This window comes from Phodopus roborovskii, unplaced genomic scaffold, assembly GCF_943737965.1.
Source record: "Phodopus roborovskii unplaced genomic scaffold, PHOROB, whole genome shotgun sequence".
In the NCBI taxonomy this organism is placed as follows: Eukaryota; Metazoa; Chordata; class Mammalia; order Rodentia; family Cricetidae; genus Phodopus; species Phodopus roborovskii.
The window spans coordinates 25,521,023-25,543,949 of record NW_026126540.1 but is presented as its reverse complement, the minus strand read 5'-3'; the positions used below and the strand labels follow the sequence as shown (position 1 = coordinate 25,543,949).

The following is a 22,927-nucleotide window of genomic DNA, read 5'->3' as shown; positions in this document are numbered from 1 at the left end:
GAGAGAAGAGGTGGAGAGTTGTCTTAGTAGTAAAATCATTGGCTGCTTTTCCAGAAGTCCCAGGTTTGATTCCCAGCACCCACATGGCACCTTGTAACTGTCAAGTCCCAGGGGATCTACAGCCCTCTTCTGGCCTCTGAGGGCACTGCATGCACATGGTGCACAGACATATATGCATGCAAAACACCCATACACATAACAAAACCGAAACAAATAATCAGAAAGAAAAGAAAGTGAGGGAAAAAGAAGGAAGGTCAACACAAAAAAGAAAGGAAGAGGCTCAAGAGATGGCTCAGTAGCTAAGTCCCCAAGTTTGGATCACCAGACTCCGGCAATTGGAACGAGCCTGTGAGGGAGGTTCAGGGTCTTGGAAGCTTAAAACCTTCCTGTGGCAACTTCCTGGATGAGGATTTTAGAGAGAGTGAGTAAGCTGACATACACACAGCATTTAACGCAATTGCTTGCATCTATTGTAGTCAATAAATACTGTTTTCCAGGGTCCTTCTGATGGTGAACAGGACAGGGTCATGAAGAATATATAGTTAAAGCTAAGCTTTGAAATTAGGATGCAATACAACTTTTAAAAAAAATGGTAACACAAACCTGAAAGAGAGAGAGAGAGAGAGAGAGAGAGAGAGAGAGAGAGAGAGAGAGAGAGAGATATTCTGATGCTTGGATCCATGTCCCAGAGCATCTAAGCAGTGAACTCTTCAAGTCTTCAATTAAAAAAAATGGCCTCCAATAAAACTACATTGCAAAAAATGGGAAAGAAACAGAATGGAAAGAGTAAAACAATTGAAGAGGCAGAGCCTGAAAAATTTGTTTTAGAAAAAGTACTGGTCCAGTGTGTAGTGAATGGGAAGGTGGAGTATTTTCTCAAATGCTGATAATTTCACAGATGCTGATAATACTTGGGAACCAGAAGAAAATTTAGATTGTCCAGAATTAATTGAAGATTTTTTAATTCTCAAAAAGCTGATAAAGAAAAAGATAATACAAAAAGGAAATCTTTATCTGACAGTGAATGTGATGATATCAAATCAAAGAAGAAGAGAGAAGCTGCTGACAAACCAAGGGGTTTTGCCAGAGGTCTTGATCCTGAACGAATAATTGGTGCCACTGACAGCAATGGAGAATTAATGTTTCTCATGAAATGGAAGTTCTCAGATGAGGCAGACTTGGTGCTGGCAAAAGAGGCAAATATGAAGTGTCCTCAGATTGTCATTACCTTTTATGAGGAGAGGCTGACTTGGCATTCTTGTCCAGACGATGAGGCACAATAATTGTCTGCATGTGTATATATATGTATATATATATATGTATATATATGTATATATATATACATATATATATATACATATATATACATATATATATATATGTATATATGTGTGTGTGTGTGTGTGTGTGTGTGTGTGTGCGTGCGTATACACACACACACACATATAAAATCTGAATCTTGGGTTTTGAATTACTAGTGTAGAAAAATAGCATTCTAATGAAAATCGAATTTGATATGCTGGTTTTGAAAGTATTGATAGTAGTTGTGATATTTTTGGATAGTTTTACAGCAAACACATCAGAATTTATGTAATATTGCATACAGTAGTTTATTTACAAAATCTTGTCGTTAATAAACTCCCCCTTCAGAAAATGGAATTAATTAGACAAAGTTTTAGTTTAATAACAAGATTTAAGTTGGATGTTGTTGTACATGCCTTTAATCCCTGCACTCTGAAGGCAGATGGATCTCTGATTTAGACTAGGTCAACCTGGACTACACAGAGAATCCCTGTCTCTTAAAACCAAACAAAAAGACTTAAGTGGGCATGTAAAGGTTCCTCTAGTGAACCATTCCTTTATAGAAAGTTGAAATCTACTAAAAGGTGTTCATGAAATATCTGTTTGCTGTAGAAATGTAATACAGTTAGAAAATATGTTGGCAATTTCAGACCCGCTGACATAAATGAACAAAATTTGGTAATATAAATTAATGACTTGCATGCTTTTTCTTTACACTGACTCATTCCTTACTGGTAGGATCAATCTTTTCAGTATTTGGGTTCTGGTTCAATGAGCCAGAAAAGTAACTTTGTAGTATCAGAATGTCATCTAACTGTATATTTACTTTATTGTAAATAATGGTGAATAGTGGTCAATAAATAGATTTATATTCCTAAAAAAAATAAGAAAGAAATTAGGATGCTTGACTTAAGTTAAAGCTTGATTTTAAGCCAAGCTTAAAAAAAAAAAAAAAGATGTTGTATTAAGGCATTGTTTTCTTTTTTTAAAAAAAAAATGTTTATTTTTGGTTTATTTTAACTGAAAGGAACATGAACATGAAAACTTTTCTCCTACAAAGTTTTTTTTTAAAATAACAAAACCAGGTGACTTAGTTTCAAAACCTGTTACTTGTTATAAAGATGAAGTAAAAGAGAAGCTAAACAATGTTTGAATCCCCTTTTATTTCTAGAAATTGTTCAGACTGGCCCTAAGTTGTGTTGATTTCTCTTAGGACACTAACTTACTGCTGCCTGATCTTCCATTGGCACGTTTCTTTCAATGTGAGAACATAAGTAAAAGTTCAGTAGAAATGAACTAACTTACCATGTCCCTAAATGAATTTAAATGAAATTGCACATGGTTTTTCTGATCACCAAGTGCACTGAAATTAAATCCCCTAGAGGCATACATTTGGCTTAGAAATATTAATCTGCTGGCTTCCATGAGCAACAAAAGAATGTCGCCACTCAAGGTTCACTTGGCATTATTTGTGACTCCTTCCTACACAAACGTACTCATTAATCCAGTTATCACATGCTTGCTGAGCTCCCAGTACATCTTGAATATCATGTAAGGCCATGAAAACACACTGATGATCCTGGTATTTAAATTGTTCACAGAACACCTTGTGAGACAGATACATAAGTGAGCAACTGTAGAAGAATTTTACAAGCGTGGTAATCAGTGCATATACAAACAAAAGGGATGGCCTGAAGAAGGAAACAGAGGGAAGGACTAGCCTAATCAGGAAGGAAAAAGGAAGGGTTGCTAGGAAAAGGTGTTCCCCTGAGGGAGGCATGGCATGTACACTGGCAGGAGGGCAGGGTGGCCTGTGCTTTGGGGAACATTGGATTGAGGCCTGTAACTGTGCTCATAAAGAACTAATTCTCACCAGGCTACATGGGTTCCTAGAAGTGAATCAGAGTGGCAGAGATGGTAGAATGGCAGAAGGCACTGATGACCACTACAGCTTCCCTTCCACACTATAGAGCTTTTGGGAATGATGCCCTGCCCAGAAAGGTATTCTCTTTCATCCTAATGATGCTCTGTTATCCATTCTTGGCAGAGGCAAGTAAACGGAAGGAAGGAGCAGAAGAAAACTTAGTGAGCATAAAATGCATATGTAGGCTTTCTCATTCATGACTTTGCCACCTCTTCTGACTGGCAGTCATCACTGGAAGGCAAGCTGTCAGACCTGAATTATGCTGTTTGACTCAGTGGTTGCCCTACTCAGATGCAACCTGCCTCTACTGTTGCCAAATTACAGAATATGTTAGTAGACTTTGGGAACTTGTTGCTCAGTGATGGAGCCTACCTATAGATCAATTCAAAATTATGAATTACTTTGACAGTGACCCCTCTTCAAAGATAGCATGGTTTCTGTCAGTTTTGTTAGAAGCTGCTGTACATGTTCTTGAGATGGAGGTCTGTGTTCACAGAGTGACTCAGGTGGGGTTGGAAGGAAGTTGGTCACAGCATCTCATACCCTTCTGAACATGTCTTTCTGGTCTAGCTGCTATCTTATTTGTAACTTGTTTGGGCACATAAAAACAATTTCTGGTGCCAGATATGTGCCAGGCCTGTTTACAAAGATTTACACTGTACCTGGAAGTGTGGTAGGTTTCTCTGGTACCATGATGAGCATCAGAGAGATTGTCTGAACTCTGAAATTTACACAGTATTGATAGAAACAGATAATCAAAGACATTTTAGCAGAAAATCTATGCATTTCAGAAAATCACAGGATACTCTTAGAGCAGATAAGTAGAGCATGGAGCTGGAACTTAGGGTTCAGAGTCCTGAGGATGAGCCCTAGGGCTGAGCACTTGCTCTGCCTCTACTCCCTGGCACCACTGAACTGGAACCCAGCCCAGGGGTGGTACTGAAGTGGATGGTTTGGATTTCAGTCAGTCAGATGGTGATAGTGGATAGTGTCCTAGAAAGACTGTGGGCAAGGGCATGGAGGAAGAAGACCATGAGGAGATGAAAGAAGTTCTGTGGACTGTGGGATAGAGTGCAGGTTGACAAAGACAAGGATGATGCTGAGAACAGACTCTGAAGCCTGATGATAAAGGGACTTTTAAACTACATCTGAGAGAGTGGAGGATCCCAAAAGGAGAAACTGAGCCAACTGTTTAAATTATTTATTAACCAGCGGGTTAATCTATATGTATATTTCTGTCTTAGATAAGGGTCTCAATACATTGTCTAGTCTCACTGAATTCCTGGATCAAATGATTCTCCTGCTTTAACCCCCTTAGTAGCAGGAATGGCGAGACTGTATCATTGCCTGGTTTGAGCACTTTATTTGAAAAGTAATTCTCAACAAGTGCAATAATGAAGAGCCAGAGAAATAAGAAAGAAAGAAAAGCCCATAAAGGATGTGTCAGCAGATTGCTGCTCCGAGTACTTAAAGCTCAGTCACAGAGTGGTTGTGCAGAACAGGCCTGTCAGCAGTGATGCTGAGCTGAGGAATAGGGATGTTGGTCCCATACTCTCATCCCTTGCTGGTTGGGGTTGCTCCTGGGGTTTCACTTCCTGGCACTGTTTGCCTGCCCTGAGCTCCTGAGAGAATGCCTCAGGCAGTGCAGTACAGAAAGCCATTGTGTGAGGGAACAGTGGGCAGGTGAAAGCATGTGCAGATGTGAGGGCAGAACCCTGGCGGCCTCTTCTGGAAGACTGGCTTTGTCCTGAGGACATGCAGGATCCATTGCAACATATTCAAGTATGCATTTTAGAAAGTTCAGTTTGGCCCAATGAACAAGGAAGGTTGGGCTGGGACAAAACAAAGTAGGAAGGTAAATTGAGAGCTAATTGTTATGCTTTGCTTTCTGCAAGTCTGTGTGAGTTTTCTTGAACCCTGAGGTCTGCTTTCCCACCTGTCTAGAGAGGTAGTGTGTGAAGGCAAGCAGAGTATTGTAATGTGTACAGTTTTTCCTCTGCCCCTGGTCTGGTCCCGCTGCCGCGCCAGCCCCAATTAACACACTGAGACTCTGTATTTGATATTATGCTGTTGGCCAGTTACTTGTTTCTTATAGGCTAGCTCTGTCTTAAGTATTAACCCATTTCTATGTATTTCCATGTGGTCTTACCAGCGAGAGGCAGCTAGCGGTTCTATTCTCTCCAGACTCTCCATCCTTCCCCTTTCCTCCTTCCTCTTTCCTCTTTCTCCTAGTCCCGCCTATCTAGCTTTCCTATTGGCCAACAGTGCTTTATTCATTAACCAGTATGAGACACATATACAGAATGACATCTCCCATCAGAGTATTTATGATGAGTGTGAGAGACCTATAGAATGTGCTGGGTGGGGGGGGGGGGGCTGCCATTATGCTGACATTGAGTTGGGATTTTGTGGACCCATCCAGGAATGGATTCAAGGTAGGAAGAAAAAAAAAAACTCCATGCGTTGTCCTTGACAAAGACAATATATAAGGAAGAAAGGGGCATATTAACAGGAAGAATAAGAACCAACTGAGAGGCAGGAGGACAATCAAGCTTGAGATGTTAGGAAGAGTGTTTATAACAGGGAATGACCTACAAGAATGGACTTTGTGGATGGCCAGATTAGTCAAAGACAAACAAAATAAGAACATATGTTGAGGATGCTGTGTGGACATAGGAGTGTATGGAGACCAAAAGCACTTTCACAGCCTAACCCAAATCAACACTCATTGACCTGCAGTGTACTTAAAGTTCAAGTTCTCAAAGCAAGTGTCCTGAAACTGACCAAAATGTTCTTAAGTCCTTGTTTTATGGCTTGATAAGCCAGTACGCTGAGAGCTTCTGCCAGACCAGCACATTTGGTGCCATTTGGTTGAGATCTAGCAGACAGCCTGCCCTTCATTAATGTTTGACCTGCTCCGTACCAAAGGTCTAACTAGAATGAACAGCCTTGCTCTGCCTCAGTAAGTACCACATCTTACAGATTCACCTTGTCCTCATCCCAACAACCCTGCCACGTGACTACTATTGTCCCTGTTACAAATGAGAAAGCAGAAGCTCAAAGGGGTCAAGAATCTTGCCAGAGGCCACAGAAAAGGTGGTGAAGCAGGAATTTGAAATTAAGTCTTTGTGACTCCAAAGCCCTTGCCTTCCCAACAAAGCACTGTTATGTCACACAGAGACAGGAAGGGACCTGCTGGTTGGAGCATGATCTAACTTGCTTCCCAGGATTTTGTCTTTCTTCCTTCAACCTTTTGAACTTAAACTTAGAAAGAGTTGCTGGACTAACCATAGCAAATGTTTATATAGTGCCAACCTTTGTTCCAGGAGTTAGAAGAATAATGACACAATCCTAGATCAACCTTCTGAAGTAGGTTCTCTTATCTCCATTTACAGAGGAAATAACAAAACAGGCACAGAAGCCGGGCAGTGGTGCCACACACCTTTAATCCCAGCACTTTTGAGGCAGAGGCTAGTGGATCTCTGAGTTCGAGGCCAGCCTGGTATACAAAGCAAGTTCCAGGACAGCCAGAGTTGTTACACAGACAAAGCCTATCTTGAAAAACAGAAAATGGGTGGGGGTGAGTCACAGAGAGGCTGAGTACTTTGCTCAGGATTATGCAGCCTTCAAGTATCAAGGCTACTCAGAAAACCTGACTCCTCAGTCTGGGTTTCTAAATGATTATTATGCTGCTGTCTCAGGCAGAGACTGATGGTATCTGATTGGAGATGACTTGACTTTCCTGATTTCCTGATCTACTCAATAGTTCTTTGGCTAAAGGCATAGAATTTGGAGTCAGAACTGGGTTTGGATAATGGATCTACCACTCAAAAATTTGTGTATCCTTGGTCAAAGCTCATAAATTCTTGCAGCTCAGTTTCTCCTTCAGATATGTGGAAATAGTAAAACTACTGTTTCTCTGTGAATGAGAAGACGTGTGCTTATAGCTAAGGAGTACAGTTGTCAACTGAATGTGGGCGATAGATATGGTGTATACATTGTATGCACTATGTGCATGGATATGTGTGCAGTGCACACGTGTAGAGGCCAGAGAGGACTTTGGGTATCATCCTCTACTGTTCTCTGCCTAATTGGTTTAAGACAGGGTCTTCAGGGTCTTTCTCTCAACTCGGAGAACCACCATTTTTTTTTTTTTTTTTTTTTTTTTTGTGACAACCAGCAAGTCTCAGTAATCTTTCTGTACCCCAGTCCAACACTGACTGCAGGTGTTCGCAACCACTCTTGGCTTTTTACGTGGGTTTCGAGGAACTGAATTCAGGTTCTCTGCTTGCAAAGCAGCTGCTCCTGCATACTGAGGCATCTCCTTGGCTTCTGGTGTTTCCTATTTTTAAAAGCATGCCCCAAAGGCCATCACAGGCAAGACTAGGCTACAGATCTGCTTGGCTTCAGAGCCCCAGCATGTAATCACTATAGAAACAGAGTCTCACATGCTAGACAGACCTTCTTTGACTTCCTCAAGGCAATCTGGAGGTGTGTTAGTCTCTAGTTTTTGACTCTTGCCCCTTCCCATCTTACTAAAATGAGCAATCAAGCCTGAGAAGGCAGTGCCAGGACCAGAATGGAGGCTGGAGACGATGGGGCAGGAACTAAAGCTGTGAGAGACAGGTGGAGACCACAGGAACTGCCAAGATCACACAAAGGGTCCACAACACTGCTGACAGATCCCAACAGGGAACTTGAAATCACAAGCTAGTGCCTGGCCAAAGCAAAGATTTGGCTCACAGATACCTTACTAGTCATTGCAAGAGTTCTTTTGTAATTCTGCCACCCTCACCCCAACCCCTCGTGGTCAAATTTCCATACATTTTTAAGGTGCATCTAATACTTGCATTTTCTGTCCATTTTTATTAGTCACTGAAACCGTTACCCTTTAAAAATTCTCTTTACACAGCTGGGCAGTGGTGGCACACGCCTTTAGTCCCAGCACTCAGGAGGCAGAAGCATGTGTATCTCTGTGAGTTTGAGGCCAGCCTGGTCTACAAAGCTACATGGAGAAACACTGCCTCAAAAAAAAAAAAAAAAAAAAAAAAAAAAAAAAAAAAACAACAATAACAACAAAAAAAATTCTTTACACAAATTTTAGAGAGCTAACATAAAATTTAACGATTTAGTCATTTGCAAGCATGCACATCAGTGGCAGTAAGCACATTCACGCTGTGTAACCAAGCTCCAGATCTCTCATCGTCTTGCAAAACTGAAACTCCCTGCTCATTAAAGAACAGCTCCTTGTTCCTCTTCCTCACATTCCAGATCTCTGGTGAATATCGTGCCAGTCTCTATGAGACTCCAGCTGCTGTGTGTTAAATGCACCACTCAACATCTGTCTCTTGGTGGCTGCCTTATCGCACTTAGCACAAGGTTCATCTGTGTTTTATCAAGTACTGCTTATGTCCTTTTCTGGCTAAATTTCACTTTTTTTTTTTTTTGTATCCTGGGTTTTTCGTGACATGAGAATGGTACTGGGAATTTTGCTCTTCAGGGTTTTAGGGTGCTGCTTTAGTGTGAAATTCTCTGGAATTCTCAGGGAGGTCTAAGAAAACATAGATTAAGGCAAATCAGTGTCAAGAACAGAAGTCAACATGTTGACATATAAACTGGGGGGTGAACATGCCCTAAGGTTGAACAGGGGCATAACTAAGAGTAGAGATAGAGAAGTCAGAGCCTGGGAAGAAGGATGCTGGCAAGATAGTGAAGAGCTATGGGGGTGGAGTAGATGGCGAGAGGTGCTAGAAGCTTGCTATGTGTGGTTGATCGGATGAAAAGGGCTTGGCCACCACCAAAGTGCTGTTATTAGCAGAGGAAAGCAAAACATCTATCAACCTGTCTGTCTGTCTGTCTGTCTGTCTGTCTGTCTGTCTATCTATCTATCTATCTATCTATCTATCTATCTATCTATCATCTGTCTCTCTCTCCTGCATGTACCTTTGTATGTGTATGTGTGTTTTATAGAGGGTAGCCAGAGAGTGCAGCCAAAAGGAAAACCCCTCCAGGAGGGCATTTTATTTGGAGGCCCATGTTATGCACACAAGCTCTATTTTAATGTAAATCTATTTCAAATGACTTCATCAGGTAAAAAAGGTAGTCTAGAAAAAGTGCTCCTTCTTTAAGATGTAACTTGGATTGTCACTGCTGTCCCCTCACCCAACACCCTGCCCATGCTGTGCAAAACATAGACTCAGGGACCTTGGCGGTGGGATATTTTCTATCTTCCTCACCCACATTAGTGGCTTTAGTATTCAAGACTAGACTTATTTGTGTGATCACTACACATATTTAAAACAATAACTCATTGAACTAATGCACAAGGATGTGTTCACTAAGGGCAGGGAAGCTTTTTTAAAATATATAAAAGATCCTTGTAAAGCTCACAGGCTCCAGGGTAGAAACTGTTACTGGTATTTTGCTAAATGTTCATACTGTCAAGTGCCTTCTAAATATTTATGTACACACTCTAAACCTTGATCAGAAAATCTTAAAATAAAAAGAGAGGAATTTGTTTATTTTGTTATGTTACTTGGATGAGGGTTTTGGCTGCATATATGTGTACACTATGTACATTGCCTGGTGCCTGTAGCAGGGTCCCCTGCCACTGAAGTTACAGGCGGCTCTGAACCTCTGTGTGGGTGCTGGAAATCAAACCTAGTCCTCAGCAAGAGCAACACATGTCCTTAACCACCAAGCAGTCTTTCCAGCCCCAAGAGAAACTTCCTTATGCAGTGGATAGCAGCCAATGCAAAGATGCTAACCTGGTCAAAGTTCTGAGAAAACAAGACTGAATGCTAAGGCCTACAGCCCAGGGTACAAAACGAAAAGATCTCAGGTGGAGGATAGGGAGGAGAGGATAGGGTGGAGAGGACAGAAGGAGAGGGCAGGGGGAGAGCGGGGAAATGCTGTCTTCTGAACATGGCACACTGTTGTACTCACAAATTCACAATAGCTGTGACCACCCATGTATGAGCTGGACAAGGTCAGCCACACCAAATTCTCACACAGGTTGAGGAGATAATCTCCATGCCCTGCCTCTTGCTGAGGACTCATTGGCAAGTTAATTGCTGTGGGGCAATTGAGAACCATCCTTTATTGAGTGTGGCCACCAAGTGGTTTCCATGCTCTAGGGGAGGACTCCGTGCACACGCTCATCTGAAGTGCACTAATTGAAATTATGAGGCTTTTTCTTTTCTTTTTAAGGAGACATGAAGTTAAAAGAGGGATGTGTTGGGAGGGATGAGTGGGAGCTGAAGGGAGTAAATAAGAAGTGATATGATTGTATTTTGTTGTATGCACGTATTAAATTTTCAAAGAATACCATTATCTTTAATATGGGAATTACTTTTAAAACTTTAATTTTATTCATTTCCTGTATGCATGGGTTCAGATTCTAATAATGCAAGAGAACATGGAAGTGCAGACCTCCTGCTCCCTCTCGCCCCAGCTACGCTGCTTCTTTTGGGGAACACTCAGTTCTCCCAAGTTTGTCTATGTTCCTCTGGAGATTTCTTTTTTTGCATGTCAAACGAATGATGCATATATATTCCCCATTGGCATTTTCCTCAACTGGATGCTTAATAGACAGGCACAAATATAGCAATTGCTCTTTCATGCAAACTTGCCTCAAAGACCATTCTCCATGTGTAGCTCTTCCTCGGTTATTTCCGAAGTTGTACCATAAGCCTGGCCTCTCCCATGTCAGCTCAACTGTGGGTGTCCCTCCCTCACACACACACACATCTCAGATACAACTCAAGCCTATGCCTACCCCTTTTCTAGTAAGGTTTAGTTCCCGACAGACCTAGCTTCCCACCCACATTAGGCTGCTCAAGATGCATCTTTCTCTTTTCCACAGAAATCCTTCCTTCCATCATATTCCAACTCTCAGAGCTATTTTTAACATGCAGCATGGTGTTTCTGTGTTTCACATACTATTGCTTTGAAACACGTGCCTTTTGTTCCACCAGACGGGAAACTTGTAAGACAGGGTGGGGGGGGGGTCACATCATCTATGTTCTGTGGTGCTTCAAACCCATCATTGAATGGAAACATCAATTCCGTGAGAGTTTCAGAAGACCAAGACTGACTCACCCTGGTATATCACAGTGGCACATCATTGAGTAGCATCCAAAGCTGAATCATCTGTCCCTTCTAGAAGAGCAGGCTGGAGGCTAAGCAATCTGCTGCTCACTAGGCTGTGATGGACAAGATTAAAAGAGGCCAAAGGGTGGAGCCACAGAGATTGGAAAGCAGCAGGCATGAAATGACTGCCAATCTCTGTGTGGCTCTGAATAACAAGGCAAATAAGGCTTTGCATTGACCTCCCCAAGTTCCCTGTCCAGAGACTTAATGGAAATCATTTTTCTACCCCATTGGCAGGATGATGCCACTGCATTTAAGAAAACCCACTGCTAATGTGACCAATATCACTTTTACACAACCTCTTTTCATATTTTTCTTGAATTCACACATTAAAAATATTGTTCAATAGCTACAGTCCTGTGGACAAGCTACTCTTCAGCCAATCTGCAGGTCTTGATAAAAAGCCAGATGAGTGTTGGGCAGTGATGGTGCATGCCTAGTTAATCCCAGCACTTGGGAGGCAGAGGCAGGTGGATTTCTGTTCCTCTTACTCTACCTCCCCTAGTGCTAGAAAGACAAGCATGTCCCAATCACACCAAGCGCCAACCCTTGATGGCTTACTTTGGAGACAGGGCCTTGCCATGTATTCAGGCTGACCTTGAACTCATGGCAGTCCTCCTACCTTAGCCTCTCAGAGTGTTGAAATTTCAGGCATATGAAATCATGCCTGCAACACATGGTGTTCAAGATACATTATTTTGGAGTTTTTGCTTCCCATATTGGAAAAATAGAATTACTGCAGAAAAGTTAGATGACAAAGCAGTATATATAGAAAGAAAATTAAAATAATGCCAAATATATTTATGGCTATGACACTCCCCTCCGCCAGCAACACCTACCATGGAAAGAAAACTTAGATGTGCCTCCTCTAGTCTTCGCAGTTCATGTGTGCATGAGCAAGAACAAGCACACACCTTTCAAATTAAAGCAATCCTACTATAAACTAATTTTACAGCCTGTTTTACTTGGTATAGACACATCTCCATTTCATTTAATATTTTCAAAGTCATGGTTTTCACCTAAAATTGGGTTATATCATGAATCAGGTTATGCCTATTCTAAGTCCTGCTGGATCAAATATCTTTGTCTATGAACTTTTTTTAATTTTTATTTTACATGTCGATCCCAGTTCCCTCTCCCTCCCTCCCTCCCTCCCTCCCTCTTTCCCTTTCTCCCCTCCTCACATGCACCCCTGCCACCTTCCCCTGCCATCCCCCCCCACTCCACATGTAGGGTGATGCCATCCAGGAGGGGTCATCTAAATCTGTCAAGTCATTTGAAGTAGGGACTAGGACTTCTCTCCTGTCTCTAGGCCCCCTCCATGGGGGATATGCCCACAAAGATCTTTTGTGCACCAGGGATACATCCTGGCTCCACTGTCTGAGGTCCCTTAGACTGCTCAGTCCTTCTGGCTGAGACCCATATTCAGGGGGGCCTGAGTCAGTCCCATGCTGGCTTCCCAGCTATCAGTCTGGGGACCCATTAGCTCCTCCTTGTTCAGGTCAGCTGTCTCTATGTGTTTCTGCAGCCTGGTCTTGTCCTCCCTCTCTGCATCTGGATTCTAGTTCTACTCAGTGTTTAGTTGTGGGTGTTTGCTTCTGTTTCCAACAGGTACTAGATGAGGGCTCCAAGATGGTGGATAAGTTAGTCGTTGATCTCATTATCAGGGAAGGGCATTTATGGTAGCCTTTCCACTATTGCTCAGATTGTTAGTTGGTGGCAGTCTTGTAGGTCTCTGGACATTTCTTTAGGTTCAGTTTTCTCTTCAAACCTATAATGGCACCCTCTTTTATGTTCTCTCTCTCTCTCTATCTATCTATCTATCTATCTATCTATCTATCTATCTATCCATCCATCCATCCATCCATCCATCCATCTATCTATCTATCTATATCTTTCTCTTTTTTGTCTTCTGTTCCTCTTCTGACTCAATCTTCTTAGTCCCACGTGCTTTCCTCTCCTCCCTTTCTCTTTCTCCTAGTTCCCTCTCCACTCACAGCCCCCCCCACTCCCCATGTGCTCTGGAGAACTTGTCCCTTCGCCCTTCTGTGAAGGACCTTATATGAATCTTTTAGAATCCACCTTGTATCCTAGTTCCTCTGGTGGTGTGAATTATAGGCTGGTGATCCTTTGCTCTAGGTCTAAAATCCATATATGAGCAAGTGCATACCATGTTCCTCTTTTTGTGTTTTGTCTACGAATTTAGTGTCTTTCCTTACTTTACTAAAATAAAGTCCCCAAATAAGAAATACTGGATCAAAGAAAGTGCATCAAAGGGCCACAGAATTAAAGGATCCCATTTTACCAACTTTTGCATGTTCAAAGGCTGCATAGCTTACATTCCTGACAACAGTGACCCAGAGTAACCATCACTTGTCATCTTTGCCAGTCTCTGTTGTGTTTTATTAAACTTTTTGTCTGCTTTATCTATTATCTTGCAGCTTAGATCACAATCTTCAGCAGCTGCTGTGGCCATCTGCTCCTCTGCCTCTGCCACAGAACTTTGCCTAGTGCCACTCACATAGTGCCAAGTATGTGAATTTCTATCCTCTACTTCTCTCTGGAGTTAAGAGCTGGATAAAGTACTTAGTCAATTTGAGAACAAAGGTTACAGTCTTGTCCTCAGTATTTCTGACTCGGGAGGAAAAGACCAAAGTATAGACTGTTGGCTGGTGTGTGGGACGTACACAAGGGAGCAGGTTTGAGAGAGAGCATTAGCTGGCTGGTTTCCAGGATCAGCTCTCCAGTGTGTTTGAAAAGGACTTTCTGCACTGCTGTCTGTTTCTCCTTTACAACTGGGTGTGGAGAGGATGGGCTCCAATTTACCATTCAGTCATGTAGTAGAATGAGTGGAATTTTCCAGCTGGTTGCTCTTCTTGGTGCTTGGCAGAGTTACAGCTTTGCCTTCTGGGAGCTGTTAGGCTGCGAGCCCCAAAGCTTAGCTGGCTGTCTCAGCAGGTCAGATTGTGGGAACTCTGTTTTGGTTGGCACAAACAGCCATGTAGTGTTTCACACCATAAATGCTGCTCTTACTTTCCTTGTGCTAGCCTCCCAGTAAACATACTGACCAATGGGGCTAAAGTAAGAAAGGTGGTGTAGCCCTCCCTTCAACACACATGGGCACACCCATCCTGAACCTCTCTGGCAACAGGAACCTCTCTGAATGCCAGCCAGAGTGTGGGGGAATCTGCTGGGAAGAACACACTGCTTCCCCCAAGTCTACACACCCACTGTGAAGAGCAGATGTTATTTAGGATTCCTTTCCTCATCCTGACTTCTTTCTCCTGCTGGGATAGCTCTTGTTCTGTTGTGAGTAAAAAGCCTGCACTGGTAGGAGTGTCCAGCTGTTGGCCACATGCAGCCCCGGAGGGCTAAGAATGCAGCCCAACACAACATTATAAACACTGTGAGGATATTTTTTGTGACTTTTTAAAAACTTGATTGCACTGTTTTTGAGTATGATGTAGATGACAGTAGTATCATGCTGCAATGTTAAAAGGTTGGACACCCCTGACAGCATGCATGTTTTTCATGGATTGGGTTATCTGGGCACATGCTCATCATCTTGTGTTAATCTTACCTTCCCACTTGTGGATTGACCACTAACCATGCTCACTAAAGGCAGTTTCCCCAAGAGGCAGAGAAACCCAAGTGGTAAGTCTGTACTGACACAAATTCCCATGGAAGAGAGAGTCTTTCTCCACTGTGATGGGCCAGTTGATTTCTCTATTGTCTATGGCCATGAAAGACCTTACTTATTAGGGTCTCTTCTCCTCAAAGTCATTGTTTCTTTAATCTCCACATTGGAAGTTTTCACTGGGGCTGAAGAGATGCCTCAATGGTTAAGAATGTTTGATGCTCTTCTAGATGACCCTGATTCAATTCCCAGAACCCATATGACAGCTCAAAACCATCTGTAACCCTAGTTCTAGGAGATCTGATGCCTTTTTCTAGCCCCCAGAATCATACACATGGTAAACAGAAATATATCCTGGCAAATGGTCATATATATATATATATATATATATATATATATATATATATATATAATAAAAATATTTTTTTAAAGATGGCCATTATTATAAAGAATGAAGGCAGCCCCCCTCCCAATAAACCTACCTAGTAATAAGCACTGGAGACTCAGAGTAGCAAAAGTGAGGCAGTTTATTTCACAACCCTGCAAAGTTGGGTGACTCTAATAGAGATACACTGGCGAGATCTTGCAGAGGAGGACAAAAAAAGTTCTTAAATACTTGAACACAGGACCCTCCATCATGTTTCTCATTGTCTGAGCAATCACTAGCGTGCAATCATATCATTGCCTGCCCCTTGCATTGTCTATTTCTCCACAAAGTCACGTGGGTTTATCTCTATGTTTTACAACCTATTTATTTTAAAGCTTGTTAGAGGCATGAACTTGCCATGTCTGCAGGTTGTTAGGCACACTTGGTCATTAGTAGTTTTTTTAATCTAGGCAGGATCCCCGGTTGTGGGTTCAGTCTCCATGAATCCCTATGAGCCCAAGTTAGTTGATTCTGTGGGTTTCTTGTTGTGTCCTTGACCCCTCTTGCTTACAATCCATCCTCCCCCTCTTGAGATCTCCCTGAGTTTGGTTTAATGTTTGGCCCTCTGAATAGTTGTGTAGCTTGGTGTTCGTGTGGGTTCCTAACAGTGGGAGCAGAGGCTGTCTCTGACTCTTTTACTGGTTTTGGGGACCCTTTCCTTCTTTTGGGTTGCCTCATCCAGCCTTGATAGAAGAGGAGGTGCCTAGTCTCACTGCAGCTTGATATAATATGGCTGATTGACATCAATTTGAGGCCTACTCTTTCCTGAAGAGGACTAGATGGGGGTGGGGTAGGGGAAGGTACTGGGGAGGAAGGAGGTTAAACTGGGGTTTGGGATGTAAAAAAAAAAAATATGTAGATAGAGTAAAATAATTTTTTACTCTAATTTCTAGGGTAGGTAGGAGTGTCTAGACTAGCAAACATTAGTGGGGCCTGGTGCCTCCATCCATAGCTAGACCTAAGTGGACTCAAAGCACTTTGAAAAGCAACCATTAGGCTTTATTTCCTTCACTGTGACAGACAGGGTGGATCTGCAAGCCAACACAAGTGTGCAGGGTCTGATAAAGATCAAACTCTATTTCTGACTCCCTTTAAGTTAGAGCTTTGTTGATTGAAGCTTGGATATGGGACCAAGTCATATACAAAAGGGTGCAGGGCAAAAGGCATCTGTTGTCTGTGTGGGCTACTCCATTGGCTGTAAGGTCCTGGATTCGCCGGGTCTAGCAATGGCTTCTCAGTTCAGTGGGCAGCTTTCTGACCCAGAAGCAAACACAGTCATTTCTGGGGTCAGTCTAAACTCCTTAGCCAGCTGCCTTGGTAAGCCTGCTGATATAATCCTATGCAAAGCTATGACTTTTCGTACCTTATTTACCTGATTATGGGGGCAAAATGTTGCAATTTTACTCTTGTCTTTAAGACAGATTTTTCTCTAATGCTAGCTTTGAACTATCCTGTTTTCTTTATCATTTTTTCCATACAAAGGTGGATGAGTTTGTACTGAGCTTTCTTCTATAATTACATTGGAAGTTTTCCCTGGAATGACATTGATGTGTCCAATACTAAAAGTGACTTTTTCTGGGCATGGTATGTACCTGTAATCCCAACACTTAGGAGGGAGAGACAGAAGGATAAGGAGTTCAAGCTTACTCTCAGCTACTTACCACTTCAAATAACACATTTGAGGCCAGTCTGGGAAAGTGTGGCCTGTTTCAAAGAAAAATGTTTTAAGTGTTTCCATTGTTGTTGATGCAGTTAATTCAACAGTTTAGTGCATCAGTTCATGGAATTCATATATTATCTCTCCATTAATAAGCATATAATATGCAATGTGTGTACCAAAGCTCATAAAAAGCATACCAAAGACTAGGGAAAACATTGTATTATTCGTCAGCATCACTACTGTTACTTGATTTTCATCCAAAATCCATGCAGTGTATCTATGTCACACCTAGCATACTTCTTCACATCTGGGAGTTAACTAGATCACTGTTGTTGGGATTTTATCACTGAAGTGTCATGTTATAACCCTTCCTCCTTTGGCTCATTTTCTGATAAGCTTATGTTGGCCCTAGATTTTGCTGTAGTTTTGCAATGAGAAAATGGGTTTAAACATCTCAGGTATCCAAGGTGCCGGCTACAATGGCACTCATTTAAATGGCTAAGACTTTGCTGAAGAGTTACTGAATTAGAATGTTCTTGAAAAGCCCACTTGTAACACTGTGTTTTGGTTTCTCATATAGACATAGCTTCATGAGCAATAGGAAAAGCAAATTCCAAGCCTGAGTGGAGAGTGTGTTCTCATTTTGCTGGTTCTACGAGACAGCCCTACTGTGTGCTGGCTGCCAAAGGCCAGGCTGACTCTTCGTGAGCCAAAGAAGCAGGGAGGAAGCATTTTAGAAGGAACAACAAACACACCACCTTAAATTCAGAACTTTAAAAAAAAAAAAGACTCTCTTTATTGAGGGCAGGGCAGCAGGATGCAAGCAATATAAAAACCCAAAGCTTCTTTGTCACTGAATTAATTTTTCTTTCTCTGCTTGTCGAATTGGAGTTGGATGTTATTTGCACATTTCCTGAGGGTCCTGATCTGCTCCTCAGGAGCAGTGAGGCAGGTTCCTCAAGGGACCCTGTGGGAAGGAGGACCAGGGCTCCGTGTGGCTTACTTCTTCCCCTTCTGCTTCATGTGTACTACAAAATAGTCATTGCATGCAATGATGAGCCCTGCAACCAGCGACAGAAAGCTCTGGAAGCCCACTTTGCCATCTCTACACTGGTCCAGGTCCTTCATTATTTTGTCCACAGCCAGGGGGTCCTTTTGATTCTAAAGTAAATAAATAGACAGAATAAAAAAAGAAGGAATGCACAAAGGAAAACAATGTCAATTAATGATGTAGACAACTATAGCTTATCTGATCCAAACAACCATGTGCATAAGCTTATTCTCTCAAGTATTTACACTCTTGTCTTAGGTCCATTTAACTCATCAGCATGGCTTCTTTTTTGGGGGGAGAGGGGAAATCCCCTTTCAGGAATGTCATATTTAGATTGTGCCTAAGAACCAACATTACTATTTTCTACTTCAGACTTTAAAAAAAATAATTCATTCCTGATAGCATGGTCCTTAAACAGGGAACTCTCCATGAAGAAACTGCCTCAGGTTACTCTAGGAGTAATTTTCAGGTCACTGTTGTGTCTGTTCTAAGCAGGTGCTAATGAAGACACGGGGCTTTAGCTTTAGAGCAGACACAGAAACCTCTTTTTTTCCTTCCCACAGCTGGGACCCAGCAAGTGTGCGTCGTATCTATCATATTAGCTGTGTAGCCGGAGTCCATCACACAGTTTAGTTTGTCTTCACATATCAACGACGAATAGATGAGTTTGGATGTGAGTGCCCTCTTTAGGATGCTTTCCACTCCTCATGGACTGAAACCAGGGCCTCTGCATGCTAGTTACATGCCCCCGGCCCTCTTTCCATTCTTCGAGTTGGTAAACCCATGCCATCATATTCTTGTCATTGGTATTCTTGTCCTTGAATGTTATACATTGGACAAGTTTCAAAACAAGTGTGTGTGGCAGGGAGGATAACTCAGTTGACAAGGTGCCAGCATGAGAGCCTGAGTTTGGATCCAAAGCACCCACACAAAAGCTGGTGCAACAATGCACTCCTGGGATCCCCACAACAGGCAGACAGAAACAGAAAGGTGCATGAGGCTTGCTGGCCAGCCAGTCTAGCCACGTTGACCAGGTCCAGGTTCAGTGAGAGACTTTATTTCAAAAAAATGTGATTGGCCTGTGAGATAGTTCAGTGGGTAAGGCTACTTTTTGCTATGTTTGGTGATCTAAGCTAGATCCCTGTAGCCCACATGAAGGAAAGAGATGGTACTTTTCCAAGTTTTTGTCTGACCTCCACATGCTTGCTATGGTACACACACAAAATAAAGAAATGTTAAAATAAATAAAAGCAGAGAGTGATTGAGATACGATAACTAATATCAAACTTTGGTCTTTACACCCACACTCAAATGAATTTGTATGACAGGATCATAAACTCCTTCATGCATAGCCTGAATGCGTGGGGCAGGGAAAGGCTAGGCAGATGCCTTGACTTTTATCTTGTTTCAGTGGTGCTTAGCTTGATTATCTCTTTTGCTGCCATACTGATTAAAAATGCAAAAGTGTGGTTACTCCTATAGGCCCCTGTTATCTCAGAGAGGGAAATAACCTCTAATGCAGCAGAGGTGGTTAAAGGGCACAAAGTACTTACAAATTCCAATGCCTGCATAATTCATGGGGGAGCTGACCTCCAATATTTTAAGTGTGCTAGATACTTGCAAATTGCACTTAAAGATCTTTATGGTAAAGGAGTCATATTGTCTAATGGTAGGGTAGGACTGCAAACTCCTACCCTAAACTATCAGCTGAAACCTGCTCTATGTAGTTAATTCTGGCCTCACCCCCTGCTTCCTGGCTGTGGTCAGAATGAGTGAAATTTGGATGACATAAGCCATCTACTTTAGAAACAAAATGCAGGGGGTATGTGTCTAGATTTATGACCCTGTCTGTGCCTGTAATAAGCTATTCTGCTGTGTTTAGCACACCCCATTGCAAATATTCTTTATGTTTCTCATGTCACAAAGCCTTGAGCATGAAAGGCTCTGTGTTGAGAATGCCTCTGTAGATGTGATGGGCTGGCCTACAATGAACACATTTTGTTCTTGCACTTTATGCTTGTCTAGAAGATCATAGCAAGTTAAAAGTGGACATGCAGATAATTGTGTTCAGCGCTCTCAATTTGGAGAGGAGGGATCCAGGATTAGAGAGTGGAACCAACTCTATTGTTAGCCCACAGCTAGATCTTCTGAGCTCTTGCCTGGGACTGCATCACAGTGCTTTATGCCAACAGAGGAACTGTACATTCCAGCTCACTGACAGCACTGGGGTGACTGCAGCTCGGGAGTGGTCAGGCCACTTATTTAACCAATGATGACGATGTGTAAAAACAGTCTTCTCCAAAGCACTGTGTTTATTAGTGTAAGAGCCAGGGCCTTGGATAATGTGATATTTATCAGGTAGATGTCAAGAGGCTAGATCCAGCCTTTTACCATCATTTCCCTTTACCTTTCAGAAACTAATGCATTATTAAACACCCAGTACAAGAATCATCCTCTCTTTTCAGGAAAAGATGGGATTGTGTCAAGCAACGTTTTGTCTCAGGTGACATTAAATTCAACAGCTGTCTCTTAAGAACCCGCAAAGTCAAAAGACAACTATGCCTAGTTGACGTATTGTCTTAAATGGCATATCTGAGGAGTCCTGGTCTTCAGGGACTATTCAGTCTGACCATGCTTCTAGGCTCCTAAGTTGACATTTTCACTGTATAAGGCAATTATTTCTGGAGTGGCATTTCCCCCTGATTCAGCCAACAATTAACATGATCTCTTTATGGGTTGGAGCTGGAAAAAGAAGAAAAATCTTTTTGTGACTAGGGTTTTAAGAAGATTTAAGTAAAGGGAAGTTTCCAGTAGAACCCTGGCTTCACATGAATGGGACCCTAGGGTCAACATGCAGCTCACACCCACACACAAAAGAGATTCAAGTTGTTCAAGTGGCATATGAAAAGAATGTGGAACTGCTATCATTAGTATTAGAGACCAGAGGTGTGGCACCCCCTGCTCCTTGACAGACACCCTTCTGACAAATCTTTTCCCTCCGGTTGTTCCAGTGGGTGTGGATATTTTCATCTGCATATTGAGGTGGAGTCTTTTCCACTTTGCTGCCACTGTGCTATCCTAGCACTGTCTACTAAATAAACGAATGAAACACTTCCAAGTAGAGAGCCTACAGGGATGGGAGCACAGGAAGGACAAGGTAAAGATTTTTATGTCTGGTTCTGAGACTCTCCACACTTACTTCCAAAAACCCAGGGAACTCCCTTTCCATGAGCACTCTGAGGTCCTCCTTTGTTAAGTAGTCTTTGTCCCCAGCAAATCTGTGAAATGTAAGCATCATGGTTTCCATGGCATGCTCCATCTGAGACGGCATCTCGAAGAGGTCTGTTGAAACCTGTTAAAGGACGAAAAGAAAAAGGGTTTGTCTTAACCTTTAAATTATATGCTGAAAGTCTATAGACGGTGATTGGAAAGAATAAAATAGGTATAATCACCTTTCCAACAAAATTCAATCAATCTCAGGCCCTGTTTGAGGTCTTTTGCTGGTGGCAATAGACACTTCAGGTATTGGACCTTAGAATGTAGGATTTGCCTGGCTGTCAGCTACTCTGCATGGTTCCTAATCAAGATGAGAAGGTCTAACTTTCTGGAAAAGCAAGACAAGGGCTGCCCCTTGTCTGGAAAACGCTGGGTGAAAGATGATGTTTCCTTATTTCCCTTGGCACTGAAAATGCGACTCTCAGAAATGGCTGAAATCCAACAAGCCATGAGTCCAGCCTGGATAACACAGAAACTCCATCCTGTCACGCATGGCATAGGAACCTGGACCAACCCAATTTCAGAGATTAGAAATGTGCTTACAGATGGATGTGTCTGCTGGAAATGTATACTCTGCTAACCCTCTGAACTTGTCCTCTGGCAGTCAGTGCAGCTGCCCTGCCTGAGGACAAGCTTCATAAATTCATTATCACGTTCAGCAGGGAAGGAACAGGTAAGAGGGTGTACAGGCTCCTTTGGGAGCTGGATATGTTTTTGGTAAGACTACACACTGTTTTCCTCATGAGCTGGGATACAGTGAGAGAGCAAGGCCCTTTCCTAATGAGGAGTTTAAAGAGAGGAAAGGAATTGTTAGGTCACTGCATGTTGGTATAATGAACCAGGGCAAATGTTCAGTCAAGACCGCCTAATGGAGCTCAGTGTCCATATATAGTTTTGAGTACAGACGGAGGGAGAGGTTGGTGGCTTCTCCTACTGAAGAGCAACCATTCCTGCTGCTGACAGATGCCTGTTCAGTACAGATCCCCTAGAACCTCACTCGAGTCATGCCCATCTCCTATCACGGAACTACATCCCCCGGCTCTCTTTTCACTTTTTATTTTGAGACAGGGTGGCACTAAGTTGCCCAGGATGGTCTTAACTTGAGATCCTCGTGCCTCTGCCTCCCGAGTAGCTGGTATTACAGGTCTGAGCCAATAGGCCTGGCTTCTAAGTATTATCTTTTACAAAAATCAAAGTTGTAGTGTGGAAGGCTAGCGTTGAAAAGTTAGATTTAAGGATTGTAACTTTTTCCTCTTCATCTCCAAGAAAGTAGACGAACCAGCAACAGAAAATGTCACTTCTGAGAACACTGTCAATCAAGATCTGGCATGATTCATGCAGCTTGAATAGCAACAAGTTTACACTTCAAGGTGTCTAATGCCATGAAATTCAGAAGAGCCACTCCTTTTTTCCTCTCGCCATATACTGTTCAGATCTGCCCCACCTCCTCACTCCCAGAAAGCTTAGCTGGAGTCTGCCTTGCCTGGATTGATGCTGCC

At 42.4% G+C, this 22,927-nt stretch overlaps 1 protein-coding gene and 1 pseudogene across 1 annotated transcript; one reads left to right on the top strand and one right to left on the bottom strand.

The window, feature by feature from the left end:
- Positions 1–731: 731 nt before the first annotated feature.
- LOC127232842 (chromobox protein homolog 3-like) lies at positions 732–1,283 on the top strand (annotated as a pseudogene).
- Positions 1,284–17,873: 16,590 nt separating this feature from the next.
- S100a10 (S100 calcium binding protein A10) lies at positions 17,874–21,528 on the bottom strand. Its single transcript, XM_051199042.1, has 2 exons — positions 21,352–21,528; positions 17,874–18,262 (listed from the first exon to the last, which is right to left on the bottom strand). The coding sequence occupies exons 1-2, from the start codon at positions 21,481–21,483 to the stop codon at positions 18,101–18,103; spliced, it is 294 nt and encodes a 97-aa protein (XP_051054999.1). The 5' UTR covers positions 21,484–21,528; the 3' UTR covers positions 17,874–18,100.
- Positions 21,529–22,927: the final 1,399 nt, after the last annotated feature.